Below are 17,366 nucleotides of genomic sequence, written 5' to 3'. Positions count from 1 at the left end.
ATTGTAACAAACATTAGACTCAACTCTTCATGTTCACACATAACATTTATAGTCAAAGAAGCAAATACTTTATACAATTGATTTGTTAAGGAAATATCATCAATAGATGTAATTTACAAACATTTTATACGCATTTTTATTTACGAATTATTACATGTAATGAAACCTTACTTGTTTCAGTAACTACTAAAATTATTTATTTTGTTTTTTCCACAACTGACGTTTCAAGTAAGTTACCCGTCTTTCCAGTGTATCTTCTATGCCAAAATGCGTGTAAGGAATACTTAAAATCTCATAGTTTTTAGATTTTAATAAACGATGCTGAAGTTTAATTAATCCGTGTGGTTCTATGGATCCTACACACACATCATGATAATCATGTATCATTATAGCTATCCTACAATTTAAATACGTATATTATTTTATATATTTATATATATTTACATAGTTGTTTACTAAGCCTAATGTTTAATAATTAATTTTAAATTAAAATAACAATATTTGAATACTTGTTACATCTCCTTTAGATACGTACTTAGTATGATAATCTTTAATATCATTTACACAAACAGGTCTGGAATTAGAATCCATATATACTTCCGCATCTAAAATGAGGAAAGTATTATTTCATTAAAACAAATTTTAAACTTTTATATGTTACTTTTAAAAAGAATTAATACCTAAAAGAAAGCCCATTTCTGTATTTACATTAATTTTATAATGGGAGCAGGATGGTACTATGTTTTTCAATGTTTCTTCAAGAACTCTAATATATAATTCCTTCTGTACTGTTTGTTTCTGGGTTAAAGGGTTCACAGTACTTGGTAAAAAAGGCCCTAAAAATTGCTTCTTATTAAAATATGTACAAATTATTTTATAATATCTTTTGAAATGGTAAATGTGCACTCTATTTTACCAGGATAGTCCTTCAGTATAGATCTTGCATACCCATTGATATTCAATAATTTTAATGAATGTGACACATTTTGTCTTGGGTCTAAAATAGAAAATTAAATATTAATCTGTTACTGATGTATAATAAAAATTATCCAATAACACATTGTATAAAAGTAAAGATACTGACCTATACTCATAAGACGTTGGATGTAATTTGGATATAGTACAGCTTGAATTTGTGAAATGCTGGCTTTATTGAATATAACTAATGACCATATGAAGTTCAATCGTTCAATATCACTTAATTTGGTTATTGAATCATAGTGCAAATATGTCTAATTATAGTTAAGACACATACTAAATCAAATTAATGGATACAAATAACATATATATACTTACAATTATTTTAAATATTTTTTATGTCACATACCTTTATTAAATTATTTACATGTTCTCCTTCATAGCCTAATATTGCTAATGAAATTAAAATCGTTATTATATGCCGGGGGTAGCAGTTAGCTCCTAACTTGTCTATGCAATTACATACACTTTGCAAAATATTATTATTTTTATGTTTGATATATGCCATAGACTTCACTATGTTCATCAATTTTGTAACAGATAATGAATCAATAATTTCTTTTGTTTGTAATAAGTCAGTACAAACTTTATGAAGTAATCTCTATAACAAATTTAAATTATATTGTCATTGTTAAACTTTATTTACATACAAATATTAATTCAAATTTACCTCATCTGGCAAAGATAACTTGCTCATGCTAAGCAGTAAACTCGAGCATTCCTCTGGGCTTAATATTTTATTGTATCTAAGAATATTTTGAAACAAATACTTCAAAAGAGGTACATTTCTTTGGCTGCGATGTGCCAATTTTTTTATTTCCTACATTAAATAACAAATAAATATAGAGTCATATTAAAAATAAAAACAAACTACAACATTTTCTTACGTTGACCATTGCAGATGTAGAAAGATCACTATACATGGAAAAGTCCCCATTGGCTATAATACTAGGTGCATTAGGTTCAGTTTGCTCAGTTTGTTCTTGTGAAGAACTATTACTATGATTAAGATTTCCTTTAGTTTCATTATTTTGTTGCACCCATATTGCAATGGCTTCATTAATTTTAATAATGTCATTCTTAGATAATAATGTATTTGTCACTTCCATTAGATCTTGTATATTTTTGGTATCTTTAATTTTAATAACAACTGAGGATTCCATGTTAAAAGAACTACACAACTTTTTCTTAAATTCATTAAAATCTATATACTGTGCAGAAATCGTATTTTCTATGTTTAAATGTTTTTCCTGTATCTAACGATTAAACCTTGGTAAATTAACCTTTTTTCATTAACAAAAATAAAGATATTTGCAAAAATGCATTATATAATTTAAATATATATTAAAAGTTATGAAATCATACCTTTTTAACACTGTTGGTAGATTCAATTGGAAGTGGTGTTGCACTCGTTGTTAACGCTATATTTAATCTCCCCCATAATCGAGAAGTAAATTTTGTCGTTGCGGTACAAATAACCGTATTAAATTGCAACATTTTTACAGAGCTATAATTTACACACTTGTGGATAAAAACAATCATGTACATGGTACAAATTAATACATAAATACATACCTATGAATTTTATGTAAATTTCTGTATTAGCAAGATACAAATTTGAACTTACTTTGAATTGGTTTAATTTATAAAATCAATTATGTAAAATAATTTAATTTTCACTTATTAACGAAAAGCGTTAAAAATTTCATTTTAAGGTTAAGTTCTGTTGAACTGTGATCATAACCATTGATAAAAGAATTTCTTTGTAGAGTGGATTCACGTAGATGGAAAATACAGCATGTTACACAAGTACATACATATATACCGCAGTTCACCAGAGTCCATAACTGCGAAAAGACCAATTTTCGTTCTTCGCGCTTCTCCAGTGCGCATCTTCGCCCTGATTGGCGATATTCCCAAACGAAGTGGAAAGCGATTAGCAGAGAGCTCGCTGCGTTCCCCCACCATCTTCCAACCTGCGCGTCGCAGTTATGGACTCTGGTGAACTGCGGTATACATATATACATATATCGTTTGAACTATCTTATCGATATGTACTTACCGACATCTATTGTACTGAATCCTTAAATTTTTCCCGCTAGTACCAAATTATAACAGCTAATAAAATACTATACGTAAAATAATTAATAACAACAAATAATAGAATTTCAATTAGAATTTTAATTGTTTCAATGAAATTAGATCTAACTACATATAAGTATGTTTATTCTCTTATGAATATTAGTGTAAATTATAATATTTTTTACACAATATCAAATGTTATCGAACTTTTAACTTCGTTCGAATAAAATTAACTGATCAATATTTAATAATTTCTTAATAAAATATCCTATTTACGTAAAATCTGCTGATATAATGAAACGAATAATAGAAGTGTAATAAAGATTTGAACGATAGACAAGCGTTGAAGTCTTTTCCCTGTCTACAATCTCTGAATGAAAATATATTTGATTTTATACATTTAAATCCTTTCTGATCGATACAATTCGAGCAAAGGTGTGGTTATTCAATGGAATATTGATTCATTCCTAGTTCTTGGAGTCAATGAGCCTAATTGCAAGAAACCGCGCCTAATACAAACATTATTACGAATACGTCTCCCTGCGTTGAATGGCATAAGTTTGTGCACGTTACAGATTAGTTGCAAAAAATTAATCTGAGTGTTTAAAAAAAAAAACAGCAAACAATAAAGTTGACGAGTTTATGAAACAGATAAAGTTGAAGACGTTACTCTGACAAGGGAAGTTCGGTAACTCGAAAATTCCGATTTTTTTTAAACTTCGCAGGTTTGTAGGGGACCTCAAGAGAAGTATAGCGCAATTTTTGTTTTTGGCTCAATTTCAGTTCTTTGGGGTGAAAACAACCCCTGAAGGTATATAGCTGTTTCCATATTTCCCTGTATATCTTTAAAACTATCGTAGATATAAAAAAATGGTTGCGTACGTTTATCAATATTACGTCGGTCAAGTCTCTTTCCGTGTAATAAAGTTGACAAATTTGATTAACCAAAAATTTTCATTTACATTAAACATACTCTTTACTTAACTGGTTACCTATATGCAAATTTTTTATTAGTCTAAATAAATGGTTTGTAAATGGTAATAAATTTTGTATTTCATTCGATTGAACTTACATACTGGAATAATGTATTCAATTAAATGTATCGGTCAGATATAGATTGAATATTTGCAGTTATTAAAAATTATAATTACATAGATACACGCATGTCACGAGTAATACGAACACCTGCTAATTAACGTTAAGTTCTTACATACCAGTTTATTCTTATTTTAGTTTAGAGTCTTTATTAAAGGTTTCAAAGGAATCATTGTGAAATTGGTGTATATATAAAAATTGTGGCAATATAACAAAAAAACTTCTTAATTAACAAGAAAAATGTCTGATAGAAAACAATAGAAAAATGCAAATAAATACAATAATATTCTTATTATATGAAATTATGAAACAAAACTGTATTGAAATCAAACAGTACTCAACGGTACATTTTTAGTAGCATTACTAATTACACTAATGGTAAATGACATAGAAAATTGAAATAAATTAAAATAGAATGACAGATATTTATTAATTTGTCTCTCTTATTTAGATAAGATATTCTATATTAGGTACCATTTTTTTCAAATTACAAATTTTGATTACAAATTTTGATTACATATTTATCAATTTCCAATTTCCGATATTTCCCAATTTTGATTTTATATAGAAAAACCCATTTCTCTATCACCGTCGAGCCATATTACGTTCAGTCACCTTATACTACATCGTACAGCAATTGATACAACCCAAATAAATGAACAAATAATTATAAAATTCTTGAAATACGTGCCGATTTTCACCTCAACTATTTTTCGCAACGAAAGATAATTATTCTCTGCGTAAATTCGTCGTATCGAGCATTGATTACGATTGAACGCACAGAAAGATGATCGTGGTCGAGGAAACGCGTATACTCGCGGAATTTCTCATTGGAAATCATCAAACTTGAGAAATGTCACGTGCGTCACCGGCGTGTCGAACGAGCGATACGGAGGTAGAGCAACGTGGATGCAAAATCAGTTTTGCACGTGGAGGGAACGATAGAGGGGTTCCGATTTTGAGATCGACGAATCGCATTCAAGTTCGTCACTGGCCGATCTTGCAAGCGCATGACAATATTTAAAGCGACGCAACCGTAGATCTCGTGAACGTTTTCCACCGGCGCTCGCGAGGAAACAGAAGCTTTCCGCGAACAGTCTTCGCTCAGGCTCTGACGAACGAAGTTAGGATGGTTAATCAGATCGCCTCCTTGTCCTATTTAGTGGGTCAGTATCCAACGTTATTCTTTTTCTAACCCAATACTATTATTAGGTTGTCTAATAAAATTGTGCCATTTTTTAATATTTAAAAATAATTCATTTTTTCTAAGGAATAAGAATAATTTATTTGCCTTCGTGAGTTGTTTGATCAGCATTCTATAGAAAAGTATCGGTAATTGGAGGTAAAAAATTGTTACTCTTCAAGTGTGTAAATCTTGTTCTAATTGGTATTTTTGAAATGGAGTACACAGGCTACGAGGTAATTTGTAATTTCAGATTAAAAAGTGGAAAAGTTTTAATGTAATATAAATTCCAGCTTTAGATGTTAATGGAACAAAAATGGCATTAAGTTATTAAGCAATTTAATACGGAGCTAACCCTCCGCAGAGATTTACGTGGTAGATTGGTCCTGGAAAATTACCATTTCTCGCTGTCATGATATTTCTGTAATCATTTCTTTTCGCTTGGAAATTTAGGCGCCTCGTTTTAACAATACATCTTTATATAGGTTTCGTAGGTCTGGGTCACCTGATCACCTTCGATCAAAGATTAAACGCTATATGCAAATGTAAATCGAAGTGTTGGAATTATTTTCAATTGATGATGTTATTATAAATAGGGGTGTCTTTTCTTTTCCATCCTATTAATAGTCTTGGATATGAAAGCTGTTTATCAATCATTGAGATCAAGGATTCAACCCTTACTGGGGGGTCTTCGTCAGGTTTTTTAAAAATTAAGGGTTGAGACACTGGTCTCATTGGTTGGTAATAAATTATCATTGGTTGAAAAATTACAATACATAAATTTAAATTTGTCCAATCGTGACCCAGACCTATAAAACCTGTATAGGTAATGATGCATTGATAAAAATTAAGGTAGAGTAAATGAAAATTAATAAACAAGCAATCTAATAAGACTATGATATTACATAAAGTTTGATTTCAATAAAAAAATATGAAATTTTTAAATAGGAAGTTGATATGGTCGAAAATCAAAGTTCTAAAACTTCAACTCTTTAACTACGAAAGGCGTATATATAATTTTTTCAATGTTCGCCTTATTTACTAAATTTAATATAAAATTTTTAATTTTTATAAATATTGTACTATAAAATGCTAATGGTTCCATTTTAGAGTGGTGAAATTAAAGGGTTAATATAATAAGAGTGTATAGTATAAAACCTGCATATTAAATATCTTGTGAAAAGTTAATACATACTATATCTCAACAAAAACACGTTAATAATTTCTGTAACTTGAGATAAAAAAGATTGTGGAATTCATCATTTTAGCGTATCTAGTTGTTCACCTCGTTTGATAGTTATTTCAGAATGTGGTCAACATAGCTATTTTGAGCAATGTATTATGTGTCCCATGAAATAAGTAAGAGTTGCATTACTCCTTTCATTCTCATTAGTATTCTCTAAACAGTCTATATTATTTATTCATCATCCGGTATCGAAATTATTGTTACAAGGACGATTCATTAAAATTGATAAGATTCGGAAGGTGCCACGTGTATGTGATTGTAAATAATGTTTTGGTTTCATTAACAGCATTGCATACTTAATTTTATTATTTCACTATTCTACGTGTCGATTAATATATTATTTATACTAAATATCATTATATCTACTGTTAATCATTTTACTGTTCTAATATTCTATTGTTAATAATTCTATTAAATTCTACTAAATTTTATCGCTAATGATATTTATTACAATTTTACTATTCCATATATCTACTACTGCGTTATTTATATTAAATATCATATTAAATAAAACCTATCGATCTTAACTTATTTGAGAATTCATCAATACATGACTTCTGTTGGAATTTAATTCGATCTCGGGATTCATTGTGATCTAAATATCATTGGAGCAGGTCCAACGAACTCGTACTACTAGGAAGTAGTAGTAGAACCAAAACAAAAAGCAAATGTAGGTGTTATTTTGAGAGATAACCTTTTGAGAGACAAGTATTCTTTTTTTTTTAATAAAAATAGATGCATTTTACAATTTACCTTATCAATTATTTGGAACTCATAACTTTCAATATAATTGCTAAATAATATAAATTTCTGGTAGAATTGTGTATCAGTTACTACGAAATATTCCATTGTTAAGAAAGTTTCCATGTTGAAATGCATGAATCTTTATATTTATTTTTTATTTGATTGGAGGCGTGCAATGTTTCGCACGCAAAAAATGATAATCAAGTAAGTTTTGATAACCCAAGTTTTGCAACAAGATAATGTACTCGTATTGAATTTAACAGTAAATGTAAACATTACTTTCGTTATTATATAAATTTACAATTTCTTTAAAAACTTATTTCTTCTATCGAGGATGAAAAACGATACAAATAATTAAAATTTATAAATATATTTCTTGTGATAATAAGCTGGCTTTTAAAAAAATTAAAAATTATTATTTTACATCATTTATAATTTATATTAAATATCATTGATTCTACTATGGTATTAGAAAAATAGGAAAGTACAATTATATCAGCTATATTATTCATATAATAATGAATATCATTAATGGTACAATGAAAAATTACAAACTAAAGCAAGTGCATTGATATTTTATACAAAGGAATTGGATGAAAAGGTTTTGGTGGAACATTTGAATTTAATTTAATTTAATTTTTTTAAAACATTTAGTATTTTTTCCAATTCTATGCCAAAGAATCTTTTCTCTTTTTTAAACTTTCAATAGCATCAAGAAGGTTTAAATTGACCTAATTTCAAGTATAAAAAATTGCTAAACACATGGTTGCGTGAACAATCAACAATGTTATGTCTCAGCGAAATCACCGGTATTAATAAAAAAATATTTAAGAACGTGCTCTCCCGAAGGTGTTCTTTTGTTGCGTCATTGAAAATTGCTTCATTCCTTATAATCTCAACCTATGCGATATACTCGATTTTCTACGTCAATGATTAACTGTTGAACGTGAACGTTCGTTCGTTGACGAAAAATAATCAAAATTGCAAATTTATTCTTTTTCCTTCTCATTTACGTCAATCATACTTAGAATATACAATAATTGTTATTTGTTTGAAATATACACTGGATCGTTTGTTTCCTGTTTATTTTCTTTTGTTATTCATACACACTAATTACTTTTCACTCACGATCAGTAAAATATAATACTTGTATATTTAGCAATGTAATTATATATTACAGTAGTATAGTAATTAGAAATGTTTACTATCTTATGTTTACTATTCCTCGAAATCGAATTATATTCCTAGAATTGTTCTAAAAGAACAAATTAAGTTTCAACAAACAATGTTATAATTACCACATTTGGTTTCACAAGTAAGACCAGTAAAACTAGTAAACTATTAGTAGTGATCACTATTATTTAAAAAAAAAAAGAAGAACCTATTTTTTGATACAAATTGTTTTCTAATAACTGAAATTGTGTTTCTTCGTAATTTCACGGAAAACATCTGTCACCAAGTGTCCCCGTATCAAACAGATCGTACGAAACATCATTAGGATAATTATTATCCAAGTTATGATAATTACTTCCTATCGTCATCGTTGTCGTAACGTCATTCATTGGGTCGAAACTTTTGATTGTTAAAAAAAGCATGTGTAACTGATCTGTAGATGCATTGCATTTGAATGCAACACAGGTGCATACTGCACAATACGTAGAGAAAATGTGTCAAAATATATTCGTCTTTCTAATTACCCCTTTATCACCTATCACACAATATTACGATTTACATCATTTCATGTAACTGTAAAACAATCCTGTTGCAAAATTATATATAAATTCAACATTTTTATTATTTCGCGTTAATTTGCGAATGAATAATAATTTGGAAACATTCCTTATTAGAAATATTTTGTATAATAATTTTAAAATATGTACTCGAAAATATTAACTATTTGCCTATTCATAGAATAATAAATATCTTTATTAATAATATTAATTAATAATCACGTTTTAATTGACACTTTTCAAATGAACATTGAAGGTATTCCAAACCACAAATACATTCTTGCACACAGAATCGAATTATGTCACTGATAAATTTAGAATGACAAATTCATCTGTAATAGTATACCAATATAGAATTCACTATAATTAATCTCGATCACAAAAAATTAAAGCTATTTTTCTTATGTAATTTTCAATTTCAGAATACTAGAAAATAATGATCTTAATCATTAACACCTGTATAATATTCTTCATAATTAGCATAATTTTGCAACAGTGTATTGTTAACAATTTATAAGGAGATCCCTTCCTTTTGTTAGCCAAGTATGGTTGGTCAATCGTAAGTTATTTATATATTGACTAACACATCTAACACACGACTAAATTAATTATTATAAACATCCTCTCTCTCTCTCTCTCTCTCTCTTTTCTTTCTAATATTTCTTCTATTTCTTTATTCTATAATTAATAAATTCGTAGTATCTTAATTTCTTAATTATCGTACTAATCACTGATGACACAATATTTCAAATTTTGTGTAATTAAATTATTAAAATAAAAAGAACTTAACAAAAAAGAAAATAACAAAACTTGAACAGCTACCAGCAGTCAATTCGAAACTCGACCACGGTAGACCAGCTTTTTTTTCTAAAACAACATAAAAGAAAATGTATGTACTAATGTACTAATTTACTTTCCATTCTTTATTTATTATTATTACTTTTTTTTTCAATTTTAAGGCAGGTTACATTTAATGAGGGTTGTTTTAGTGTTAATTCAAACACATTTTCGCGATAATTAGTTTGGATTATTTTCACGAGATTCGCAACGTGACTGAAATCTCTTATCAGAACTAGTAATTAAAGGGATCTTAACAGCACGGAAACAAATCGTACGGAATCTGTTTTTCCCGAGGTGTTTTCGTTTTGATTAGCTTCGAACAGTGGAAAAGCACGGGCAAATGAAACATACTAGGTGAATGGAAAAGCACACGCAATCATAACGACACACCCAAAGCTGTTTCCCTAAATGCTCGGATAGACAGAGTTTGCTTTTAATACCAAAGTTTTATCTATGTTAGTCTTACCACTGATAGTCACTTGTTCATTTCCATTGAAGAATCTCACGTTTATAATGCGTTCAATAAAAAATTATATGTAATAATTTCATGATAACATTTTATAATTATATAAATTATTGAATTAATCAATATTAAGGGGATTAAAATTTGTAAACACAATATTCAGAAATTTATTAATACCCAATCTTTAATTTAAAATAAAAATTAAAAAATTTTTAAAGAAATTAAAAATCCTACTACATATCTGAAAGTTATTTCGATCTCTTAAGATTAATTCAATGGGCTTCATGCTTCATTTACTGTTCATTTACCATCAATTGCTGGTGTCACTATCTTGATTGTGCTAATAGTAATTAAAAACAACCTGGTAGACTAACAGGAATTTAGCTTAATGGTATTTCCTTGTTTCTACGTTTGGAAAATTTCCTATCAACTTAATTTATTAACAGAACTCGACCACAAGAATTTTTGTCATTTCAGACGTATAATGTATAATTAATTTACTTATTTATTCATTTTTATTAATATTAATATATTCTGATTTCAGAAAGTACTGGTGTCAAAGACGGAACTGCAGATTTCGAGAAGGCAATCAAACTTTGCGGTAATTACTTTCATTAAATTTATTTTTCTTTCTAAAAGAAAATTAAAAAATTTATTAGGCTGTAATTATAAACTGCTCTAAATTGTTGCCTACTTAAGTTATTAGTCTCAAGTAATATTCAGTCGATTTTTAAGCTTTAATTTCAATTGTTTGAGTATTCGTTCAGTATTTGAGAATAAAAATTTTCAATAATTCTTATTAGTGATACACACACTGTTACAATAATATTTGAACAATTTAATAATTTTGTATATAATTTGAAATTTTCAGGATACGGAAAGTTTCACTATGGTTTCCTGTTGCTGTGTGGAGTAATGTTCCTTTGTGTTGGATGTCAAAATGGAATAAATGCATACATTTTACCGTCCGCCGAATGTGATCTCAAATTAACATCCGAACAAAAAGGACTTTTAAATGTCTTCTTTTTATTAGGTAAGGCAGAAAAATTTTTAATAAAATTGAATTACAACATATTGTTCTAAGTTTAATTAAGACATCAACAAATTTGTATAATTTGATTTTGATATGACTAAATGCTCGTATGTTTAATCTAACACTTAATATTAATTATTTTTTAAAGTAACAATAATTATGAACTAAAGAAAAGTTTGAAAAATTAATTTAATTTAGAAAAGTTTACAAAACATTTCTGTTCTATAGAGATATAGGAAATACACGTTGTTTCAATTAGCACTGCATTTATTGTAACATATCGGACACGTTCGACAGCACTTATTTCATTAGCAAAATTGAAGACCAGTTTTTATATAACATCCTACTCATCGTTTGTGCGATTAAAGTTGATTAACTTTACCGTTAGATTAGTATCCACCGTGGTTATTGTTTAATGGCTTAAAAGTAAAAGTACCAAGTGAGAGTTACGAGTAAATTGACTTGTGACCATTTTCTGTCCCCTTCAATTATTCCTTGCATGAATTTTCCAATTTAAAAAATTGAAGTATAAAAATACAAATATGATACGTAGAAACTAATTAAATTCGGCGGTAAATTAAAAGAAATAAATAATAATTCTATGACTCCAAGATTCTATAAATTTAAAATTTGTTTCTCTATGCCACTTATTATTTATTTTAATAATTAATAATTTGTTTTTTCTTTTCATTAGGTGGAGTTGTAAGTTCCCTATTTTGGGGAGTATTCGCTGATGCCTATGGCAGAAGATACATTCTCCTCCTAACTTTATTCACTGACAGCATTTTATCAATTGGAGGCAGTCTTTCGCAGAGTTTCAATGTACTGCTGATATTCAGGGCACTCAGTGGATTCTTGTAAGTACATAACTCAATTAATCATCCGTTGCTTTATTTACAATAACGCATATCTAATCAATGAACCGTTTTTTCATTTATACCAAATTTTCAATGATTTCAGCATTGGTGCTCCTGGTTCTCTAGTCTATTCGTACCTCGGTGAATTTCATGCAGAGAAACAAAGAGTGAAAACAATATGTTACGTTGGTTTCTTTTGGACCCTATCGTGGTTAATATTGCCTGGTAAGATATTTACTAATAAAATTTAATTAAAAAAAAATTAATAAGTTTATTTCAATTTTCAATTTTTATTTTGTTTCCTTTTTAGGTTTGGCCTGGATCATCATACCATTACCACTTTCCTTTCAATTCAACGGAATAGTATATAATTCTTGGCGTCTCTTCTTGGCCGTAATTGGAATACCAACCATGTTAATTACTCTAATAGCTACCAGGTATCCTGAAAGCCCGAAATTTTTGGTCTCTCAAGGCAGAACGGAGGAGGCGTTAGCTATTTTGCGAAAGATCTATGCGATTAATACTGGACACCACGAAGACGAATATCCCGTAAGTATAAATAACTACGTACATACAATACCGAGCATGATAGGCTTTCCTAAAAAAAATAGCGATGTACATATATGGATCTTCCCTGTCCGCCGAGATGGCCCGGAGAAGAATGATAGTGGAGGGGAGAGATATACTGAATTTTATGAAATTTAATAATTACAAATTATATTATTTTGATTCTAAATTATTGTTAATATTAATATCGTGAAAATTAACATTTTGAGAATTCCTACTTTTCCTATACCGTCTTTGCCTGGGGAAGCCTATGTATCGAATGTAATTTTCTATAGCATACAAAAGTCATTTTAGTTAATAAATGTATTTATGACTACCTTTTGTAAATAAATATTCTTTCAAATAAAAATGACTTTCTTTTGCGTATTCAGGTAAAAATGCTGTTGCCTGACGATACGATGAGTATTACCGGTAATAAATCATCCTATTCTAACAAAGACAGTGTACTGACGGAATTGTTGAGGAACGTTTGGCAACAAATGCGATGCCTTGCATCACCGCCACTTTTGAAATATGCACTCCTATGTTGGACCATATACTTTGCAAATATGTTTGGGTAAGTTTTTTAACAAAATTCAAGAGTTACAAGAATTGCATACTTTCAACACAATATCTTATGAATTTATCAAAATTTGAATATATGTTTAACAACTTGCCCACTTATCAATCCATTAATAAATGAAATTGATTATTTCGCAGATACTACGGTTTCGGTTTATGGTTACCAGAACTGTTCAATCGCTTTGAAAACTACCATAACTTGCATCCAAATCGTACAGTGAGCGTATGCAAATTGGTGCGCGAAACAAATCTCGAACTTGCCGTAGCGGCTCCGAAAAATATTTTAGTCGATTCAGTAGGCATTGTGAACGAGTGTTCTCCAAACATGGATGAAATGGTCTTCATTAATTCATTAACGATCAATGCCTTTTGCCTTCTTGGAAACATTGTGTCCGGTTATTTAGCGAATCGCGTTGGCAGAAGAACAATACCAGGTAGAAATATTTAAATTCAAGAAAGTTTTACTAGATTCTCTGGAGTTTCTAAAATTTTAACAATATTTCCCTTCACAATTAACATTAATGATTTAAGTGTTATAATATTATAATTATACCTATTACATTTTTCAGTAACGACCATGTTATTGGCTGGCGTCTTCGGTTTCATGATCTATTTTGTCACGTCTTCCGTGCAAATTCTCATGGTGAGCTGCATGTTCTCGTTGATGATAGTCACGGCAAATTTCGTCATCAGCAGCATCGTGGTCGACATATTCCCGACACACGTAGGCGCCGTAACCATTTGTATGATGACCTGTTTCGGCAGAATCGGTGCAATCGCCAGTAATCTGGCTTTTGGAATGTTGCTGGATATCAGCTGTGAAGTGCCGATCTTCTTGGTCGGCAGTATAGTAATACGTAAGTATTCTTCTCTCTATATATTTATATATTATACTTTCCTTTCAAAATTGTATCTATTCGACAATTCAAATATCTGACTATTAATCATTTCTCTACAAAACGCACATGGTACGTCATCAATTGGAAAGTGTATGACACATCTGGTGCGTCGTCATTTGCAAAGTGTATGACGCATATGGTACGTCGTCAATTGCAAAGTGCATGACGCACAAGGTGCATCGTAGTCTTTTATTTATTATAAAGCAAGATTTATGTGAATCATGAAAAATACATTCTATGTAAGGTTGGATACAAAATTTTTAATTAATTATTCATTTATTTGCAGTTGGTGGATTGCTTGCCTTCGTTCTTCCAAAGAAAAAGAGCTGAACCTGTCCTCCAGTATAAAAACGAAAGAAAACAAGAATAAAATACACTACGCTTATTGCAACGTTCAACGACCGATCATTCCACGATATTTTTTAAACATCACAAACGTCGTTCGTTTTATAAATCCTTCGTACAACGTTGTTAAATGTAACAAACAAAAGGCAGCTTTTATTATTCTCTCTATTCTGATGAACTTGACAAATTAAGCGCTGTATACAAAGAGGGCGTATATGGTAGAGACCGAAATTAATATAATGTTAATGCTATTTAGAACTTTTTTAAATCTTTCTTCCCTTCTTCGGATTATAGGGGTAGCAAGAACTCCCTAAAATTAAAAACTGAACATGCTTAATGCATGTTGGTGTAATTATTGAAAAATTTACGTGGATAATTTTCTATTGCAAATTAAATTAATTTGCACTTATCAATTCGGTAAAATGGTACTTAAATGGAATAATGATTTTGGGGATGAATTCGGACATCCGAAGAAGGATTAAATTTATAATATTTTAAGAATTGTATATACGAAATCTTCTATGAAAATTATTTTATCGTGAAAATTGAATCAATCAAAAATGAAAAAAATTATATTTTACAAATAAATACCTCGCGAATAGATCTCGTCCATTTTCTACAAAGTTGAATGAACAAAATGTAAATAGAATAGCTTTGAAATTTCATAAAGAATACTGTTTCACAATTTTCGAAGTCTCCTTGTAAAATGGAACTCTGTTATTTATAAAGCCAAATCACAACAAAATATTTCATACTTCGTAAATATACAGAATGATCTACTAAATCATATTATATATATTTAAATATGTATTTAGTAATGAAAAGAGACTTTTCTGATCTAAAGTATTTAAATTCTGTTCAATGTTTTCTTGGTTCTTTTATATTGAACAGAATTATTTAAAATTATAAATGACAAAATGCAGATAATTTTTAGGTGTCAAATATTTAATGGAATATCTAATTTTCATAAGCCTGCTTACAATTTGTTAACTGACATTTTCAGTATGAGATTTCACGTGTGCATGTGTGAATGCATATGTTTACGTAAATTGTGTATATATGTGTGTTAAAGTTAAATGTATAAATGCGAACGAATTGTGTGAGAAAGTATGAAAAGGATAATAAATTTTTTAAATCAATTAATTCATGAATATCTTTTTGTTTCGACAACCTTAATTGCCTATTTTCATTATGTTTATTTCATTTTTATGTGAAGAGTGAAAAGAAGAAATTATAAAAGCAACATTTATCCTTCTTAATTACTATGAAAGTGGATATACTTTTAATGGGATAATCAGGAAAATCACATAAAAATTTACTGCTTCGTATATTTCTTTCTTTCGTAAAAATGAAAAGGGAAAATTTGTTTCTAGCTGGATATATAACTATTGCGTAAATATTGTTATGTTTTTCATTATCAAATACAATTACATTGAAAATAATGTTTCGAATTCTCATGCTATCACTCTTATTCGATATTTCGATCAATCTTTATTTTATTCAGTAGTTACAATTGTTGCCATCACTACCCTTTAGTCATTTTTATCATTATTAACCGTTATAATAATAATAACAATGCTGGTTTCACCGCTAGTATAAATCAATATCTACAAAATTTCTAGTATAAATAGAGTGTCTCAAAATAAGTGGCACAGATAAAGATTTTTTCAAATGAATAAATTGAAAATAACATAATTTCAATTGTTTTTCTAAATTTTTCGAGGTGAATTACAAATTGTACCACGTATTTTACGACAAACTTATATACATTTGTGCTTATTTATTATATTTGTATTCTATGAAATAATTATTTTATGTACAATATGTACATTACAAAAAGTTGCTGTTTATATATATACACACATATATATTGTATTAGTTATAATATAATTATTAATAATAAATTTATTAAAAGTTTTTTAATTCCTGTTTTATTGACTTAGTTCATAGATTAATAGGTCCATCGTTTCTAATGCTGGTTTAAGGTTCCTGTAATAGAGTATTTCGGCTTGCTATCGTTTCTGTGGTTAGATTATTTATTTATATTATATGGCATCGTGGTGAGATTCGTAATGTAAAAATTTGTAATTTTTCTATTTGTTCCACAAGTATACTAGCTCAGATATAATATTAGTATTAGTCAAAATAATTTAATAAATTAAAACTTCCTATTTTATAATATTACAAGTATTTGATTAAAACTTTTTAATTTTAGAAAGAAATTTTAGAAAGAAAAATGTATAATTTTCTTTTTATTTTCATATTATTTTTGGATGGTCACTGTAACGTTAATTTTTTTTATAATTAATGCTTTTCTATCGAACAAATAATTTTTTAATTACTGTAACGGTTTTTTCATCATTTAATTAATTCAACTTTAAACTACGTTTTGAATTGATCCATATAGCAGCGTCCAAATGATTATTCACTTTGAGAAGGTGTTGCAAAATAGATTTGCAATATTGCAATAGCAAAGTATGAAAATCTAAACGTTTAATTGTTTCCCGCTCTAAATGACTATAAAGGCACTATGTTTCACAGACAATCTTAGCAGAGAAATAAAGAAATTTTTCAAAATTTATATATATCATTATACTTATATATTCGTATATAATAACGTTTTAAATTAGGGGTCAAAATGACCCTGTATTGATCTACTTCAGTAATAAAGCTTTCATCTTCAAATATTTAATTGCAAATAGTTACGTACATCAGCTACTATTTACTGAAGCATTATTTTATT

General features: G+C 28.6%; 2 protein-coding genes across 6 annotated transcripts; one reads left to right on the top strand and one right to left on the bottom strand.

Annotated features, from left to right (window-relative positions):
- Window positions 1–93: 93 nt before the first annotated feature.
- On the bottom strand, window positions 94–2,747 carry LOC117607562 (FAST kinase domain-containing protein 4). Of its 5 annotated transcripts, none has more exons than XM_034331384.2 (10): window positions 2,606–2,747; window positions 2,344–2,485; window positions 1,866–2,234; window positions 1,649–1,798; window positions 1,328–1,579; window positions 1,085–1,232; window positions 917–997; window positions 681–836; window positions 536–605; window positions 94–397 (listed from the first exon to the last, which is right to left on the bottom strand). In XM_034331384.2, the coding sequence occupies exons 2-10, from the start codon at window positions 2,473–2,475 to the stop codon at window positions 193–195; spliced, it is 1,563 nt and encodes a 520-aa protein (XP_034187275.1). In that variant the 5' UTR covers window positions 2,476–2,485; window positions 2,606–2,747; the 3' UTR covers window positions 94–192. The 5 variants fall into 5 exon arrangements, with proteins under 5 accessions (XP_034187275.1, XP_034187274.1, XP_034187276.1 ...); XM_034331383.2 differs by having other exon boundaries at window positions 95–397; window positions 2,554–2,726; XM_034331385.2 differs by lacking the exon at window positions 2,606–2,747 and having other exon boundaries at window positions 97–397; window positions 1,866–2,261; window positions 2,344–2,481.
- A 2,414-nt stretch (window positions 2,748–5,161) lies between these two features.
- Window positions 5,162–16,358, top strand: LOC117607598 (synaptic vesicle glycoprotein 2C). Its single transcript, XM_034331478.2, has 10 exons — window positions 5,162–5,321; window positions 10,906–10,962; window positions 11,233–11,394; window positions 12,089–12,251; window positions 12,355–12,476; window positions 12,562–12,800; window positions 13,190–13,374; window positions 13,518–13,813; window positions 13,949–14,236; window positions 14,565–16,358. The coding sequence occupies exons 1-10, from the start codon at window positions 5,285–5,287 to the stop codon at window positions 14,606–14,608; spliced, it is 1,593 nt and encodes a 530-aa protein (XP_034187369.1). The 5' UTR covers window positions 5,162–5,284; the 3' UTR covers window positions 14,609–16,358.
- The last annotated feature ends 1,008 nt before the right edge of the window (window positions 16,359–17,366 follow it).

The sequence above is a fragment of the Osmia lignaria genome, chromosome 6, assembly GCF_051020975.1.
Source record: "Osmia lignaria lignaria isolate PbOS001 chromosome 6, iyOsmLign1, whole genome shotgun sequence".
In the NCBI taxonomy this organism is placed as follows: Eukaryota; Metazoa; Arthropoda; class Insecta; order Hymenoptera; family Megachilidae; genus Osmia; species Osmia lignaria.
Note: the sequence above shows the minus strand (reverse complement) of the source record. Positions and strands in the feature narration are given on the sequence as shown.

What these genes read in the sequence shown, in the direction of transcription:
- LOC117607598 (XM_034331478.2), top strand. Translation starts at nt 5,285, where the DNA reads ATGGTTAATCAGATCGCCTCCTTGTCCTATTTAGTGG. An exon ending in GAAGGCAATCAAACTTTGCG is followed by an intron (nt 10,963 to 11,232) that starts GTAATTACTTTC and finishes TGAAATTTTCAG; the next exon opens with GATACGGAAAGTTTCACTAT. An exon ending in TACTTTGCAAATATGTTTGG is followed by an intron (nt 13,375 to 13,517) that starts GTAAGTTTTTTA and finishes ATTATTTCGCAG; the next exon opens with ATACTACGGTTTCGGTTTAT.
- LOC117607562 (XM_034331384.2), bottom strand. Translation starts at nt 2,475, where the DNA reads ATGTTGCAATTTAATACGGTTATTTGTACCGCAACGACAAAATTTACT. An exon ending in CTACCAACAGTGTTAAAAAG is followed by an intron (nt 2,235 to 2,343) that starts GTATGATTTCAT and finishes TTTAATCGTTAG; the next exon opens with ATACAGGAAAAACATTTAAA. An exon ending in CTACATCTGCAATGGTCAAC is followed by an intron (nt 1,799 to 1,865) that starts GTAAGAAAATGT and finishes TATTTAATGTAG; the next exon opens with GAAATAAAAAAATTGGCACA.